The sequence below is a fragment of the Fomitiporia mediterranea genome (assembly GCF_000271605.1).
Source record: "Fomitiporia mediterranea MF3/22 unplaced genomic scaffold FOMMEscaffold_18, whole genome shotgun sequence".
Taxonomy (NCBI): Eukaryota; Fungi; Basidiomycota; class Agaricomycetes; order Hymenochaetales; family Hymenochaetaceae; genus Fomitiporia; species Fomitiporia mediterranea.
The window spans coordinates 446,647-460,887 of record NW_006760403.1 but is presented as its reverse complement, the minus strand read 5'-3'; the positions used below and the strand labels follow the sequence as shown (position 1 = coordinate 460,887).

Sequence of the window (14,241 nt, the reverse complement as noted above, 5' to 3'; positions counted from 1 at the left end):
GAGGACGAGGAATACTTGAGGCAGAAGGGTAAAGCCTAGTTATCGAATAAAAGAAGCGTAACATGTATTGCATGCATGCATTTTGTCCAAGTCTCTGTATTGTAACCATTAGTCTCCTACATAATTCATTTACGTTTCATGACTCGCACAAAGGTAAGTTAAGGGGGTACACCTTTTTGTAGAATCTCTATAACTGGGATTCCTTCACCGTGCAGTGTATAAGTTCGCGAGTAGTAGTACGTTGTTGAACGCAGTCAAGCTTTGTAACACAAGTTCACTCAGAAAGCAATTACATCATCGAGTTTTTTTTAAATCCAACATCCACCGTTATGACAAAAATGTGGGTAATACAAGATCGACGATAATAAATCCAAGCAGGATAGTAAAATACGAAAGCAATAGTAAGACCTAGCTAGACAGCAAAGTAGGGCGTTATGTTACAAATTGATGGATAAAGAACAACATCATCATGCATGGAAACGTATAAACAAGATTGAAGCGAGAATTTATCTTACACGTTTCCGGTAAAACAAGATCGAAAAGAAATCGTGAACGGAAAACCAAGAGTATACCATAACAGTCCAACCAAACCAAAGAAAACCGAGTTCATCCGAAAAGCAAAGCCTTCTTATCTATCTATCTACCTCGCATTTCATTGTTGACTCGCGTGACGAGATCCTCCATTAACTCACGTACTTCCTCGATCTCACGATCTCGCATCTCAGCGTCGGCACGCGTGTCAGCTAATTCGCGTGCGATCACTTCTGCGTTGCGCGCTCCTGCGGCGGGCGTGGGCGACTCTAATCGCAGTGGAGATACAGATCGTTGAGGCAGCTCTGGAGAGGGGGTATCGGTTATACTCGGATATGGCGAGTCCTGTTCTCGTGCAATGCGATCGTCATCAGGCTCGCCTTCGCCTTCAGCATCGTCAAACGTTGGTGTGATTGGTAACGGAATCTCGCTGGGGTCGATTAATGATGTCGGGGTAGCCGGTGGGCAAGACGAGCTTGCAGACGAGCTAGAGCCGGTCCGCCCTCTTCGGTGCGATGGTATAGGTAATGTGTTGTCCCCTTCGCAAGCACGCGCATATACAGGCGAGATAGCATCCGGCTGCAGAGGAGGAAAAGCTAAGTCGACGGCAGAAATGTCAAGGGGAGGAAGAGAAGTCGCAGGTGGTTGATTGTCCACCCGAGTCTCTGCACTTCGTAGCCTTGAGATTTCCTCCCTCATTCGTGCGTTCTCCTCGCTTAGACGAGCTTCACGATGCTGTAGTTGCACGAGTCTATTATTTAGGCTCTCTTCGGATCGCATTAATCTACCAAAGCGCATGTGGAGTGGTCAAAGTCTGTCTTGAGCAAGCGGCGGAGGAATCCTTACCGAATGCATTCCTCTTCTAAAAGAAGGATGTCTTTGAACTTGGTGTTACGCTCATCCCTGGCAAAGCCGTCCGCGTTGGCGTCCGTATCTTTGCCAATTGAGTTCTCCGTTATCCGTTGTTTCTGATGCCTCAGCAATGTTTCGGGATCTTGCATACCCAGTTCATCATGTAAAATCTCGCGAAGAGTCTCCTTCTCCGCTACCAAATCGTTTAGTTTTTCGCGCAGATGGACTATCTGCGAGTTTAAAGCGTTTAAAGCAACTGGTATCTCGTCATCATTGTTTTCTTTAGTGACAGGATTAGCAAGAGGATCGGAACCGGTGGCACGGGAGGGACCAAACGATCGAAGCGTCCCGGGATCGGTCTGGATGGATTGATCTACTTGACGAAGTGTTTTATGAGTTCGTCTTTCTCGTCTGAACTATTTAAAAGAGAATAAGCACGCGATTGCAGTACGAATAACTATTCCAGCACCTTCTTCTCAATGGCAGCTATATCAGACTCCAGTACGCGATCCATAGCCGCAGTCCGAGTGGCAACGTTAGCCTGTTCTTCTTCCGATATTAGTTCCAAGTGAGTAGACGCTTCGAGAGTCGATGAAGTGGGCAGACACCGACATATCGCCATTCGTCGCGCAATTTCAGCGTCTCGTGCGGCGACACGAGATTGGAGAGCTGCAATGCGGCGTTCGGCCTCTTCGATTGAAAGAGTGTGTGCGCGTTTTTCTCGTGCGAGGGAGTCGGAAAGCTCTTCAACGACAGCAGGCAAATATGCGTGTGCACAGGTGCATTCCGCCAAGTCGTCGACGGATGGTTGGCCCCGGTTGGTCTTGGAAGGTCGTACTGGGTGCAGAGTAATGTCATGGCTAAACTCTATGCGAGATGCGCGCCATTTCGAATAGTCATTACAAGATTCCACTAGAATGTCTTGTTAGTCAGTGGACGTGGATGTTAATGGGCTAGATCTACCAGACCTTTTGCGACAAGCTGCAGAACAGCATTGCTCATATCACCCTTCTCCCTATCTGCGGCGCGTGCAATCGCGTCGCATACATCGAGCTTCTTGACAAGGAGCGCATTCTCGCGATGTGCTTGCTCGAGGTCGCGTGTCGCGGATGCCTGGAGCTCATCGAGCGTGTCTAACGTGCTCAGCAGGCGAGTCTCGAGATGTGCGGTGTGTTCAATGCGTGCGGCAAGCTGAGCGCGCAGAAACGCGTTCTGTGGCAATCAATCAACGTAAATCTGTGACTCTTGTGAAGAGGTAAAGAAAAGAAAAAGAAAAAATGAATTAGGGACGATAAATTTGGTGGACGCACCTGCTGATTGCGCTCTTCTAACAGCAATTTTAAATCTTGCCGCGCGTGCTTGTGACAAAATTCCTTCGCCATGCACGGACGACATATGCGATTATCCGAATTGTTTTAACAGCAGAGAGAACAAGAAAATCAACCAGGTGTGACAGCAATGTTCAATATTTTGAGCGACGCGTCACGTTCTCTCCTGCAAGTGATGAGTGAGCCTTTCCAAATGAGGAAGGAGGTTATTCTTGGTTCGGCGGCGGTGCAGGCAGCTCCAACGTCGTGAGGCCGTTCCCAATCTCTTTCTTATCCCACTCTCATCTCTCTTGCCCTCCTATCCTCCTCATCCTCCCTGCTGCTGTCGTCGCAAGCCACATCGTCGCTGACACAATGTCGCACGTAACGCGCCGCGTGCCACCGCCAAATGTCTACTCCCAAGTACCGTCTTCACCTCCCCGTCAGAATACTCTAGGCGCTTCCGTAGATCCCGGATTCCAGCGCACTCCGCAGCAATCGTACTCACGTCGCCCTGGGCCTGAAGATACTGCACAGAATGTGCAAACAGGTGCTATTGGAGCTGGTTATGGTCCCTACTCTGTGAGTACTAGTCTGCACATCCCCTGTTGACCCATTTGGGTCACCGACGGTGAAATTTGTTTCCGTCGCGAGGCTGACGGTCCGCACGTGTAATATAGTATCGTCCTGATAGTGTACGAGGGGATATGTACCGGGAGTCACACTTTAGCGCTACGCCGTCCGAGCAGTCGTCTCTTACTGGCCATGAGAAAGCAGCAGGCGCGGCGACGTCAACTGTCCCACCCTACATGTGGGATGCAAAAGACCCTGATCTCGATGATCCCCTGCACAACCCCGACCCGATACGCGACGCTGCCCTAGATCGCTCGTTCACTTTCTTCTCGTGGCGTGGTTGGGCTAATGCTTCCGTACTTACACTCATCGTTGTCGGAATCATCACGCTCTTTGTTGGCTACCCAATCATTGCCGACACTACCAAAAAGTCGATTAATGTAGCGGGCTTTAATCTCGGTGGGATAAATGCTTCTGGCCAAGTACCAGACCTCCCGAATTTCCCGACTTTAATTGATAAAGACACCCCGTCCGACCTTTATACCAAGAAGGGCTCTGATGGGAATACGTATAATTTGGTCTTCTCTGACGAGTTCAATGTCGACGGCCGCTCGTTTTATCCTGGTGATGATCCATACTGGGAAGCGGTGGACCTGCACTATTGGCCAACGGGCGACCTGGGTATGAGCCTACGGTTACTCCCTTTTGTCTGTGTGTAATCTGACATTCTATTTATAGAGTGGTATGACCCATCCGCAGTAACGACTGCGAATGGCAAGTTAGTGTTTACTATGGCGGAAACCCCAAACCATGATCTTAGTTTTATGAGCGGTAAGGCTTCTTTTACGTCAACGGAACATTAACTGACTGGTCTTTACCTAGGGATGTTACAGTCGTGGAATAAATTTTGTTTTACGACGGGTATCATTGAGGTGTCTGTCAGTTTGCCTGGTGATGCGGAGACACCTGGTCTCTGGCCAGCGATTTGGACTATGGGAAACCTTGGACGGGCGGGTTACGGCGCAACGACGGAGGGCATGTGGCCTTACACGTACGCGGCCTGTGACCTTGGCACCTTCCCGAATCAGACAGATGCGAACGGCAACCCCACTGCTGTAGACGGTCTTTCATTCCTTCCTGGCCAACGCGCCTCGGCTTGCACCTGCGATGGTTCTGATCATCCAGGACCGGATGTTGGCACTGGGCGCGGGGTGCCCGAAATTGATATTTTCGAGGCACAGATTGATACCAGTCTTCGCAAGGGCCAGGTCTCACAGTCCTCCCAGGTTGCACCCTACAATGCCGATTACCACTTTGATAGGGATCCTTCAGTAACGACAATCTATGACAGTTCGCAAACGATGTTCAACACGTACAATGGGAGCGTGTTCCAACAAGCCACCAGTGCACTGACATACACGGATAGTGCGAACTATGGTGGAAATGGTTTTGCGACGTACGGTTTTGAATGGTGGAGTAACGAAGATAATCGTAATGAAGGTTACGTTCAATGGGAGAGTACTGGAACGCCAGCTTGGAAAATGACGGCTGCCTCTGTTGGCCCGGACAGCGTTTCGCAAGTCAGCCAGCGGTTGATCTCTGAAGAGCCGCACGTAGGTCATCATTTTTTGTTATGAATTGTCTGACGTTCTGACTGCGTTGTCTTTATGTAGTACATCATTATGAACTTGGGTATGTCACCGAGTTTCCAGGCCCAAGACTTCAAGAATCTCAAGTTCCCCGTCTCGATGTACGTTGACTGGATCCGTGTTTACCAGAGGCAGGGCGTCCAGAACACGGGCTGCGACCCAAAGAGACGGCCGACGGCGGACTATATTAATAAGTGAGTCTAGTCCTGATTTCAGATTGGACAAATTTGAGTCACGTACTCATTTCCCTTCACCTACAGCCATATCAATGCTTACTCGAACCCCAACCTGACTACTTGGGCTCAAGCTGGCTATACCTTCCCGCGTAATTCTTTGTTTGACGGGTGTTAAAGTTTCTCGGAGATTATAAAGACAAATTGAACTTCTGCATCATCATCCCCATATTCCCTAATCGCAACGACGTCTGCGTCAGCCTTCTGCATTTACCCACGACATTGACTCCCTTTTCTCTTACCCTTCATCCCCATACCTTCATCATCATCACATATCCATTTCTTAGTTGACGTGTCGATCTTATGACGGACAATACATGATTCGCCGACGCTATCTCCCACTCTACGAATTTGTTGTTACACCCGGAATCGGATTCCTCCTGGACTATTCAATGAATCGAATGATTCGGACTACCCCCCTCCGCCCTTACACTGTTACAATATCTCATAGTGCGGTATGCAATCATCTCCTTTGTCCCGCCTGTGTAATATTTCCTTTCGCACACCCTTACTCGTCTACGGACACTCAAGTTTCATCTCCTGCATGTCCCTTAGCTTGTGTTTTGTTCAATCGTTAGTCACCGTGGACGCCTGTTGCTTTCTTTCCTTTCATTTGGCTACGTCGTATTCTTTTGCTTCGCTACGTAAACTAGATATGCCATGTTGCCTTTTGTTGCATGTGCTATTTTCGCTGTGTTGGTTAATTTAGCTTTCTGATGAAACGATCTATACGAATTGATATCACGGTTGATCCTTAGGCACCCGTCAAAGTGAAAGAGCCGCTAGATACATACTTGTGTGCATGAACATCAAAATAGTGTTAACATAGACTGACATTTAGTAAAAAACCTTTCTTGATGGGGTACAGTGCAGTATTTCTGTGACAGTAAAACTCTAGTTTTATTGTCGTTGGTTGAAATTTCTGCCTAGCTTTTTTTTTTAGCTGGATGTTTGTAATGGTATTTTCGAAATGTAGAAAGTAGAATCAGCAAGGCAAAAAAGGGGTATCCATCAGTCTCAGTGATTCACCCTGGAATCGAACCAGGAACCTTCTGTGAAGACCAAGAAATATGTTAGACAGAAATCATAACCACAAGACCAGTGAATCTTTATAATTTGTATGCATTCGTAAATCCAGATCGCCAACTCAGACTTCAGCGATTTTGGCTGGTGTAATGGTACTGTTCGTAGTATACGAACTGATAATATATTCTAAGCACGTTGTATATGCAGGAGTGCGGTCTATGTTGTTGATTTTATAAACAATGATATGCTATGTGTAAGCTGTTAGTATGCTTGAGTAAATACAGTAATATGATGTTAAGCCAATAACTTCGACTAGACTCAAGTTTCTACGTTTCGTCCATCGACTCTCCCACTCCCTGGCCTTGTCCCTGTCCCGCTTCCCCTCCTTCACCTTCACCCTCATCCGCATCTTCCACCTCCAGATCAACCAGCTCATCGTCACTGATCTCAACGAACTCGACACTACCCACATTCGCGATCAACCAACTTTCTTCTTCGTCCGTCACAATGTCCGTCTCGTCAATGTTCAATTCGCGGATGGGAACACCGAGGGATTTGCGTTTCTTGACGAATGCAACGAGTTCGTTACCCGAAATACCTGAGATGGTAAGTGATTCGAGGTATTTGCAGAGTGGTGTTACGGGCTGAGTTGTTGTTGAATCAGTGCGGGTGGGAACTGCCGTGAGGACGGAGAAGAACTCGGGAGGTAGGTAGTTCATATTGAGGTAAAGACGTTTGAGGAGAGGGCTTGCAGAGTAAAAATGCTGTGGGATTTCTGCTGAGCAGGGTATGCCGCTTAGTTTGGCTTCGATAATGTTGTGGAGGATAGATTTTGGCTTTGTAGGGTCTATGTAGCGTCCGTCTTTCCCTTCCTCTTCTGGTAACGACAAGGAATTAGGATTACTGCCCGGTGACGACGGAACGAAGATACAATCTCTAAAGTTGGGCGGTTGTGGATCCGGTAGTGGCATCGGAGCTGCCAGTTGTCGTATAAACGCATTGTAGATCCCCTCGTCAAAGTCGAGGCAGATGCCTTTCAGGGCTGGAGCATAGAATAAGCGCAACAACGCGCACGCATAGTCCTCTTCAAGAAACCCGAGTTGCAGATATCGCAAGTTGGGTAGGAATAATGATTGTGCGGCAGGGCCGTGCTGGCGAGGAGCTGGTCCGGAGCCAGAGAGCTTGAGGGAAGTAAGATTTGGTGCGCATCGGAGTATGGTTATGAACTCTTCGTAAGGAGGTCGGACGTCCCGTGAGTGGTAAGCGAATTCGAGATCTGTTAAGTTGGTCGTGGCAGTTGGTGTTGAATATAATGAAGAAAGTGCAGATCGTTCCGAGAGTGGTATAAGTAGTTTCCAATCTATGTGAACACCCCAAAGTCCAGCTTCTATGAGCTTCGGCGCATTCCCTCCAAACGGCAAGATATGTTCTCGATACTCCTCGAAAACAAAGCTATCAGCGTCGAAGTCGTCACTGTCTTCGTGGCAAAAGAGAGCGAATGTCTCTAGAAGTGGCGCACCAGGGTCCGCCGGACATTTTTCCAGGCGTTTCAGCGCTAAGTATATGTGTTTGTATAAGGTTACTGAGAGCTCGAAAGTACGCCACCGAGAGACATGAGGGATTATCAAGTCTAAGATGTAATTGAGGTCCAATGAGAGTTGCCTGTCCTTGACGAGTTCGCGGTCCTCCCCGTCGTCCTGAAAATCAGTATCCGAATCACTTTCATCATCGAAAACTGAAAGGTCAATAACCAGGTTTAGGGGAGCCTGCTTTGAACGCTCGAGCCACACCCTGCTCTTCTCGAAGGGACGAGGCTCAGCAAAGTCGAGTGTTGTCCAAAGTGAAGGCATATTGATTGCAATACGTCGCCAGCGTCGACATACATGCGACATACGTACCGGGAAAGGTAGCTGTTGTGGTTTGTCCGACTTGTGTTTCCCATCCGGAACGTCGTCATCTCCATTCATGAGTTTGACTCTTCCAAGGCTAAAGGATCCAGGTAATCGCCCATCGCCAAATTCGCTAAATTCATCGTCATCATCATCATCGCTGTCATCGACGTCCTCGTAATCCTCATCCCCATCGTCTTCCTCCACGTCCCAGCTTTCGTCCGCCTCCTCCGCACGCGTTCCAATTTCGAAGATGTATGCGAGTACTTCCGGTGGTAAAAGTTCCTCGATTGGACATTTGTCTCCTTCTGGTGGTATGTATCTTGGATTTTTAGATGTCACCGGGGGATTGGGTGGTGGTACTGTCGGGATGAAAGTAACTACTTTCTTATGACGAGTCGGCATTGTGGAAAGGAGAAAGGTGAAGCGCGTAAACAAAGTCAAACTGCAAGTGATGACCTATATGCACGCCACGTGCACATCATTACTGTAATCGGACAGAATGAAATCAATGACTTTAAGCAATACAAAGGAACAGAAGCAGTCAAAAAAAAAAACTCACCAAAATCAACCAGGTGATAATACGAATACGAAGGGACATGTATTTGGAGGGGCAGATCACGTTGATCTGATGATGGGGAGTCGGAGGTGGGCAAGGGAGGAGGCTACCCTTGGGTTGAGTTGGGTCGAGCTGAGAGAAGTTACTACTGTAATATTGAAAATTATCTTTTTTATGCTGAGGAAGGTGAGTTGTGAGCCATTGTACCTTGCAACATACTCATTGATTTGTACATGCTAGCAGCATAATGCCATTACTCCAGTGCATTCAATGTCCTAATATATCTCTCAGCTTTTGTCTATCTGTTAGTGGGGTTCACAATTTTAAATTTACACACTGGAAAAGAGGAGGTCGTCTAAATGTCCGAGTGAATGAGGATAAAATATTAATACACAATAAGTGTCTAAATTGGTATTCTGATCTGATACAGTCCTTTGTGAAGGTTCACCAACCACACCCACACCAACTACATTACTAATAAACTGACTACTTCCAGCCTCACCTCGACTTCGGTTTTGACTTTGGTCAGGAGGGACAGAAACTTTCCACAGCAACCCTGTCACACCAAATATAACATTATATATCTTCCTTGTCTCTGTTCTTGTAAACAGGACACAGAGTCCATGTTTTGCCTTTCAGTGGAGGCTATGATTCTGCTTCTGTTGACAAGGATCTCAATAAGGAAGAGGCACAGTTTAATTGTACAATTACATTACTTCTAAACAAGTTGACTTAATGCCTTTCAAGTCAAGCATGTTACACAATGTGAAGGAGAATGGCCCATATAACTCTGGTTTAAAAAATTGATGGATTATATGTAGGCTGTAAGTGAGTACACTTAAGAAAATACAGTGGTACAATATCATGCCCATACTTTGATTGATCTCTAAATTTCGTCCATCGCATCTTCCCTTCTCCTTCGTCATCAACCCCCTTTTAATCTAAGACCAACAATCTTGACACTCCTGACGTTCGCAATCAGCCACCTTTTCAGCAACCTTCTCTCCTTTTCCGTCGTCGTCGCAATGTCTTTCCACGTTAGACAGTAATGCAACTCTTGTAAAGGTATACCCTGTGCTTTACGCTTTTTGACAAATGCAATTAGTTGTTTACCCGAAATTCCCGTGATCGATAATGATTCGAGGTGTTTGCAGAGTGGTGTTCCGGGCTGAGTCATTAGATCGACAGAGCTTGTGGTGGAGGAAAGAGAAAGACTGGCGTTGCTACCGCCACCCTGACAACCTGGGATAGCATGGTCTTTCATGAAGACGGAAAAGAACTCCAGAGGGATGCAAATCATATCGAGGCTGAGACGTTTAAGGTTATGGCACGCGGAGTAGAAGCGTTGTGGGCTGTCTGTTGAGCAGGTTATACAAGTGAGGTTCACTTCAGTTACATTGTGTAGGATGGATTTGAGCTCTCTAGAGTCTACGAAGCGTCCGGCCTCCTCTCCTTCTTCTGATAACGACAATGAATCTGGAACATCGCCTGATGACGATGGAAGGAAAATGAGGTCCCTAAAACCGGGTGACTGCGGATCCGGTAATGGCATTGGAGCTGCTAATTGGCGTATAAATGCATCATACACCTCCTCGCCAAGGCTGAGGGAGATACTTTTTAGGACCGGAGCATAGAACATACGCAATAATGCGCATGCATCTTCTTTTTCAATCTCTCGGAGACGAAGATATCGCAAGTTAGGTAGGAATATCGGTTGTGCAACGAGTCCTTGCTGGCGAGGAGCTGGTGAGGAACAATGGAATTTGAGAGAGGCTAGATTCGGTGCGCATCGGAGTATGGTTATGAACTCCTCGTAAGAAGGTCGGACGTCCCCCGAGTGGTAATTGAAATCGAGATCTGTGAGGTTGGTTGTGAAAGTCGGTATTGAATATAATGACGAAATCGCAGATCGTTCTGAAGGAGGGATAAGAAGCTTCCAGTCTATATCAATTCCATGAAATACAGCTTGCGTAAGCATCGGCGCATGCCCCCCAAATGGAAGTTTATGTTCAAGATTGGGGAACCGGGAGCTAGAACCACTATTGTTATAATAGAGAGCGAATGCCTGGAGTATTGGCGCGCCGGGATCCGCTGGACATTTTCCTAGGCGTATAAGCGTTGAATATGCGTGCTTGTAGAAGCGCATTGAGAGCCTGAAAGTACGCCATCGAGAGACATGGGGGATTATCAAGTCTAAGATGCAGTCAATGTCTTGTACAGCTAAGTCATTTCGACATTGATATCCCTGGTTATCGTCATCCCAAGAGTCAATATCGTCATCCCAAGAGTCAGTATCGTCATATTGAGAGTCAGTATCATCTACGTCAATTCCGTCCTCGACTGTGTACAAGTCAATAGACAGATCCAATGGGGCCCGCTTCGACCGTTCAAGCCACACCTTGCTCTTCTCGAAAGGACGAGGCTCCATAAAGTCGAGCCTTGTCCATAGTGAAGGCACATCGATCGCAATACGTCTCCAGCGTCGACACACATGTGACACACGCACTGGGAAAAGTGATTTTCGCGGTCTGTTCAAGCCATGCTTGTCATTCCGAACGCCGTCCCAGCCTTTGTCCGCCCCTTCTGCACGTGTCCCAGTTTCGAAGATATACTCAATTACCTCGACCGGCAAGAGTTCTACGATTGGATGTTTGTCTCCTTTCGGCGCAACTTGTCGTGGATTTTTGGATGCCTCTGAGGGACTGAATGGCAGCATGGTGGAGGCGAGAGCAGTAGCTTTTCTGTGACGAGTTGGCACTACGAGAAGAAGAATGTGAAGATGGTAACAGTTACAGCACAACCGGATGCAAACTTTGTCAAATTGTCAATAATCTTTGTGCACGTGATGCAAAGAGCATTTCGTGGAAGCAACTTGAACGTGAACAGAACCCCAGATTTGCCTACGCTCTCTCCCTCTTACAATAATCATATTACCCATACAAATTTCAAACCCTCACAAAAAAGAAATTTAAATAAGGGCAGAAATAGCACACAGAGAGGGTCAAAGCGCAAAGGTGCACAATCGAGTCGTATGTCCTTCAACATCAATAATTCAATATATACTTCCCTATTTCTCTACTCGAGTCTAGATAATGACTAATAACTTCTTTGAATTGAACAGAAAAAAACTGCGTCGAGCACATCCCAATCATACACTTCTAAATCTGCTGTTACTATCTAGTCAATACCTCCACCTCCTTCAAGAACGTCATTGTCAGCCCAAACAAAAGGGGCTGCGACTTTGAAACGCTGATCAAGGTTGAAGCAGAAAGCAACAGTAGCAGTCAAGAGTTCTCCCTCACACCAAAATCAACCAGGTAATAATACGAATACGAAGGGACATGTATTTGGAGGAGCAGATCACGTTGATCTGATGATGGGGAGTCGGAGGTGGGCAAGGGAGGAGGCTGGGAAGTTACCCTTGGGTTGAGTTGGGTCGAGCTGAGAGAAGTTACTACTGTAATATTGAAAATTATCTTTCTTATGCTGAGGAAGGTGAGTTGTGAGCTGTTGTACCTCGCAACGTACTCAATGACTTATACATGTTAGCAACATAACGCCATTATTCCAGTGCATTCAATGTACTAGTAATTTATCTCTCAGCTTTTGTCTATCTGTTAGTGGGGTTCACAATTTTAAATTTACACACTGGAAAAGAGGAAGTCGTCCAAATGTCCGAGTGAATGAGGATAAAATATTAATACACAATAAGTGTCCGAATTGGTATTCCGATCCTATAGAGTCCCTCGTGAAGGTTCACCAATCACACCCACACCAACTACATTACCAATAAACTGACTACTTCCAGCCTCACCTCGACTTCGGGTTTGACTTTGATTGGGAGGGACAGAAACTGTATACGGCACCTCCGCCACACCAAACGCAGCATCAGGCAACTCTTCTTCCTCGTCCTCGTTATTGTGAATAGGGCACGGAGTTTGTGTTTTACCTTTCAGTGGGGACAATGATTCTGCTTCTGTCAACGTCAACAAGGATCTTGATGAGGAAGAGGCCCAGTTTTATTGTGCAATTGTAGCATTTCTAAACAAGCCAATTTAATACATTTTGAGCATGTCTTGCAATGTGGAGGAGAATGGTCCATGTATTTTGGTTCTAAATCACGATAAGCTACGTGCAAGTTGTAAGTACAGCCAAGTAAATACAGCAATATTATATCATGTCCATACTTTGATTGATCTCTAAGTTTCGCCCATCGAATCTTACCCTTCCCTCCCAGTCATGAAGCATTCTAAAATCCATGAAGCAATCTGAAATCAAAGCTATCAACAATTTTGACAGTCTTAACGTTCGCGATCAGCCAACTCTCCTCGTCTCCCGTCACAGTGGCTCCTGGCTCAATCCTGATAATCAACTCTCGTATAGGGATACCCTGAGCTTTGCGCTTTCTGACAAATGGGATGAGTTGGCAAGCCGGGATGCCGGTGATGTCTAGTGATTCGAGGCGCTTGCAGAGTGGTGTTCCGGGCGGAGTCATTAGATCGGCGGCGCTTGTGGTTGAGGAAAGAGAAAGACTGGTGTTGCTACCGCCACCTTGACAGCCTGGGACAGCAGGATCTTCCATGAAGACAGAAAAGAACTCCAGAGGGAGGTTGTTCATCTTGAGGGAGAGTCGTTTAAGGTTAGGGCTCGCGGAGTAGAAGTGTTGTGGACCGTCTGTTAAGCAGTCTATACACAAGAGGGTCACTTCAGTTACATTGTGTAGGATGGATTTTGGCTCTCTAGGGTCGACGAAGCGTCCGCTCTCCTCTCCTTCTTCTGGTAACGACGATGAATTTGGATCATCGCCTGGTGACGGTGGAAGGAAAATGAGATCCCTGAAATTGGGCGATTGTGGATTCGGTAACGGCATTGGAGCTGCTAGTTGGCGTACAAACGCATCATAGCTCTCCCGGTCAAAGTAGAGGGTGATATTCCTTAAGGCCGGAGCATAGAACGTACGTAATATTGCGCATGCATCTTCCTCTCCAATCCACATGAGATGAAGTTTTCGCAATTTAGGTAGGAATATCGGTTGTGCAACGGGTCCTTGCTGGCGGGGAGCTGGTGAGGAAATGCAGAATTCGAGAGAGGATAGGTTCGGTGCGCATCGGAGTATGGTTATGAACTCTTCGTAAGAAGGTCGGACGTCCCGCGAGTGGTAAGCGAAATTGAGATCGGTGAGGTTGGTTGTGAAAGTTGGTGTTGAATATAATGACGAAAGCGCACATCGTTCTAAGGGAGGGATAAGCAGCTTCCAGTCTATGTGAACTCGTTTAAAATCAACTCGAGTGAGCATCGGCGCGTGCCCTCCAAATGGAAAATAACGTTCGAAATACTCCGCCGGAGCGAACTCGTCAGCGTTTCCAGAGCAGCAGAGAAACAATGTCTGGAGAATTGGTGCGCCGGGATCTGTCGGGCACTTTCCTAGGCGTTCCAGTGCTGAATGCATGAATTTGTATCGATTCACTACGAGGTGGAAAGAACGCCAGCGAGAGACATGAGGGATTATCAAGTCTAAGGTGCGGTCAAAGTGTCGTTCAGCCATGTCACTTCGATCTTCCTGGTTTTCATCGCCTTGATCCTCAGTATTAACCACATCAATTCCGTCCTCAACTGGAAACC

The 14,241-nt window shown here is 47.0% G+C and overlaps 6 protein-coding genes and 1 non-coding gene across 7 annotated transcripts; 1 reads left to right on the top strand and 6 right to left on the bottom strand.

Annotated features, from left to right (window-relative positions):
• Window positions 1-441: 441 nt before the first annotated feature.
• On the bottom strand, window positions 442-2,765 carry FOMMEDRAFT_149406 (uncharacterized protein; the record flags this gene model as incomplete). The annotated part of the gene is made up of 5 exons (XM_007271713.1): window positions 442-1,315; window positions 1,378-1,799; window positions 1,853-2,295; window positions 2,352-2,595; window positions 2,694-2,765. The coding sequence occupies 5 exons, from the start codon at window positions 2,763-2,765 to the stop codon at window positions 637-639; spliced, it is 1,860 nt and encodes a 619-aa protein (XP_007271775.1). The 3' UTR covers window positions 442-636.
• Window positions 2,766-3,499: 734 nt separating this feature from the next.
• On the top strand, window positions 3,500-5,263 carry FOMMEDRAFT_97318 (glycoside hydrolase family 16 protein; the record flags this gene model as incomplete). Its single annotated transcript, XM_007271573.1, has 5 exons — window positions 3,500-3,944; window positions 4,002-4,094; window positions 4,146-4,876; window positions 4,937-5,106; window positions 5,173-5,263. 5 exons carry the CDS (start codon window positions 3,500-3,502, stop codon window positions 5,261-5,263), a joined length of 1,530 nt encoding a protein of 509 aa, XP_007271635.1.
• A 903-nt stretch (window positions 5,264-6,166) lies between these two features.
• On the bottom strand, window positions 6,167-6,253 carry FOMMEDRAFT_t75. Its single transcript has one exon. It is a non-coding gene; the product is annotated as a tRNA-Val (tRNA).
• Window positions 6,254-6,503: 250 nt separating this feature from the next.
• Window positions 6,504-8,411, bottom strand: FOMMEDRAFT_46963 (uncharacterized protein; the record flags this gene model as incomplete). The annotated part of the gene is made up of 3 exons (XM_007271564.1): window positions 6,504-6,976; window positions 7,103-8,081; window positions 8,232-8,411. Coding segments are annotated over 3 exons (1,632 nt in total), but the record flags the coding sequence as incomplete, so codon positions are not given.
• A 1,013-nt stretch (window positions 8,412-9,424) lies between these two features.
• FOMMEDRAFT_171327 (uncharacterized protein) lies at window positions 9,425-11,374 on the bottom strand. The gene has a single exon (XM_007271712.1). It carries the CDS (start codon window positions 11,333-11,335, stop codon window positions 9,545-9,547), a length of 1,791 nt encoding a protein of 596 aa, XP_007271774.1. The 5' UTR covers window positions 11,336-11,374; the 3' UTR covers window positions 9,425-9,544.
• A 230-nt stretch (window positions 11,375-11,604) lies between these two features.
• FOMMEDRAFT_23983 (uncharacterized protein) lies at window positions 11,605-12,244 on the bottom strand. Its single transcript, XM_007271528.1, has 3 exons — window positions 12,169-12,244; window positions 11,742-12,114; window positions 11,605-11,648 (listed from the first exon to the last, which is right to left on the bottom strand). The coding sequence occupies exons 1-2, from the start codon at window positions 12,193-12,195 to the stop codon at window positions 11,980-11,982; spliced, it is 162 nt and encodes a 53-aa protein (XP_007271590.1). The 5' UTR covers window positions 12,196-12,244; the 3' UTR covers window positions 11,605-11,648; window positions 11,742-11,979.
• A 1,242-nt stretch (window positions 12,245-13,486) lies between these two features.
• FOMMEDRAFT_54208 (uncharacterized protein) lies at window positions 13,487-13,792 on the bottom strand (the record flags this gene model as incomplete). The annotated part of the gene is made up of 1 exon (XM_007271566.1): window positions 13,487-13,792. A coding segment is annotated over one exon (306 nt), but the record flags the coding sequence as incomplete, so codon positions are not given.
• Window positions 13,793-14,241: the final 449 nt, after the last annotated feature.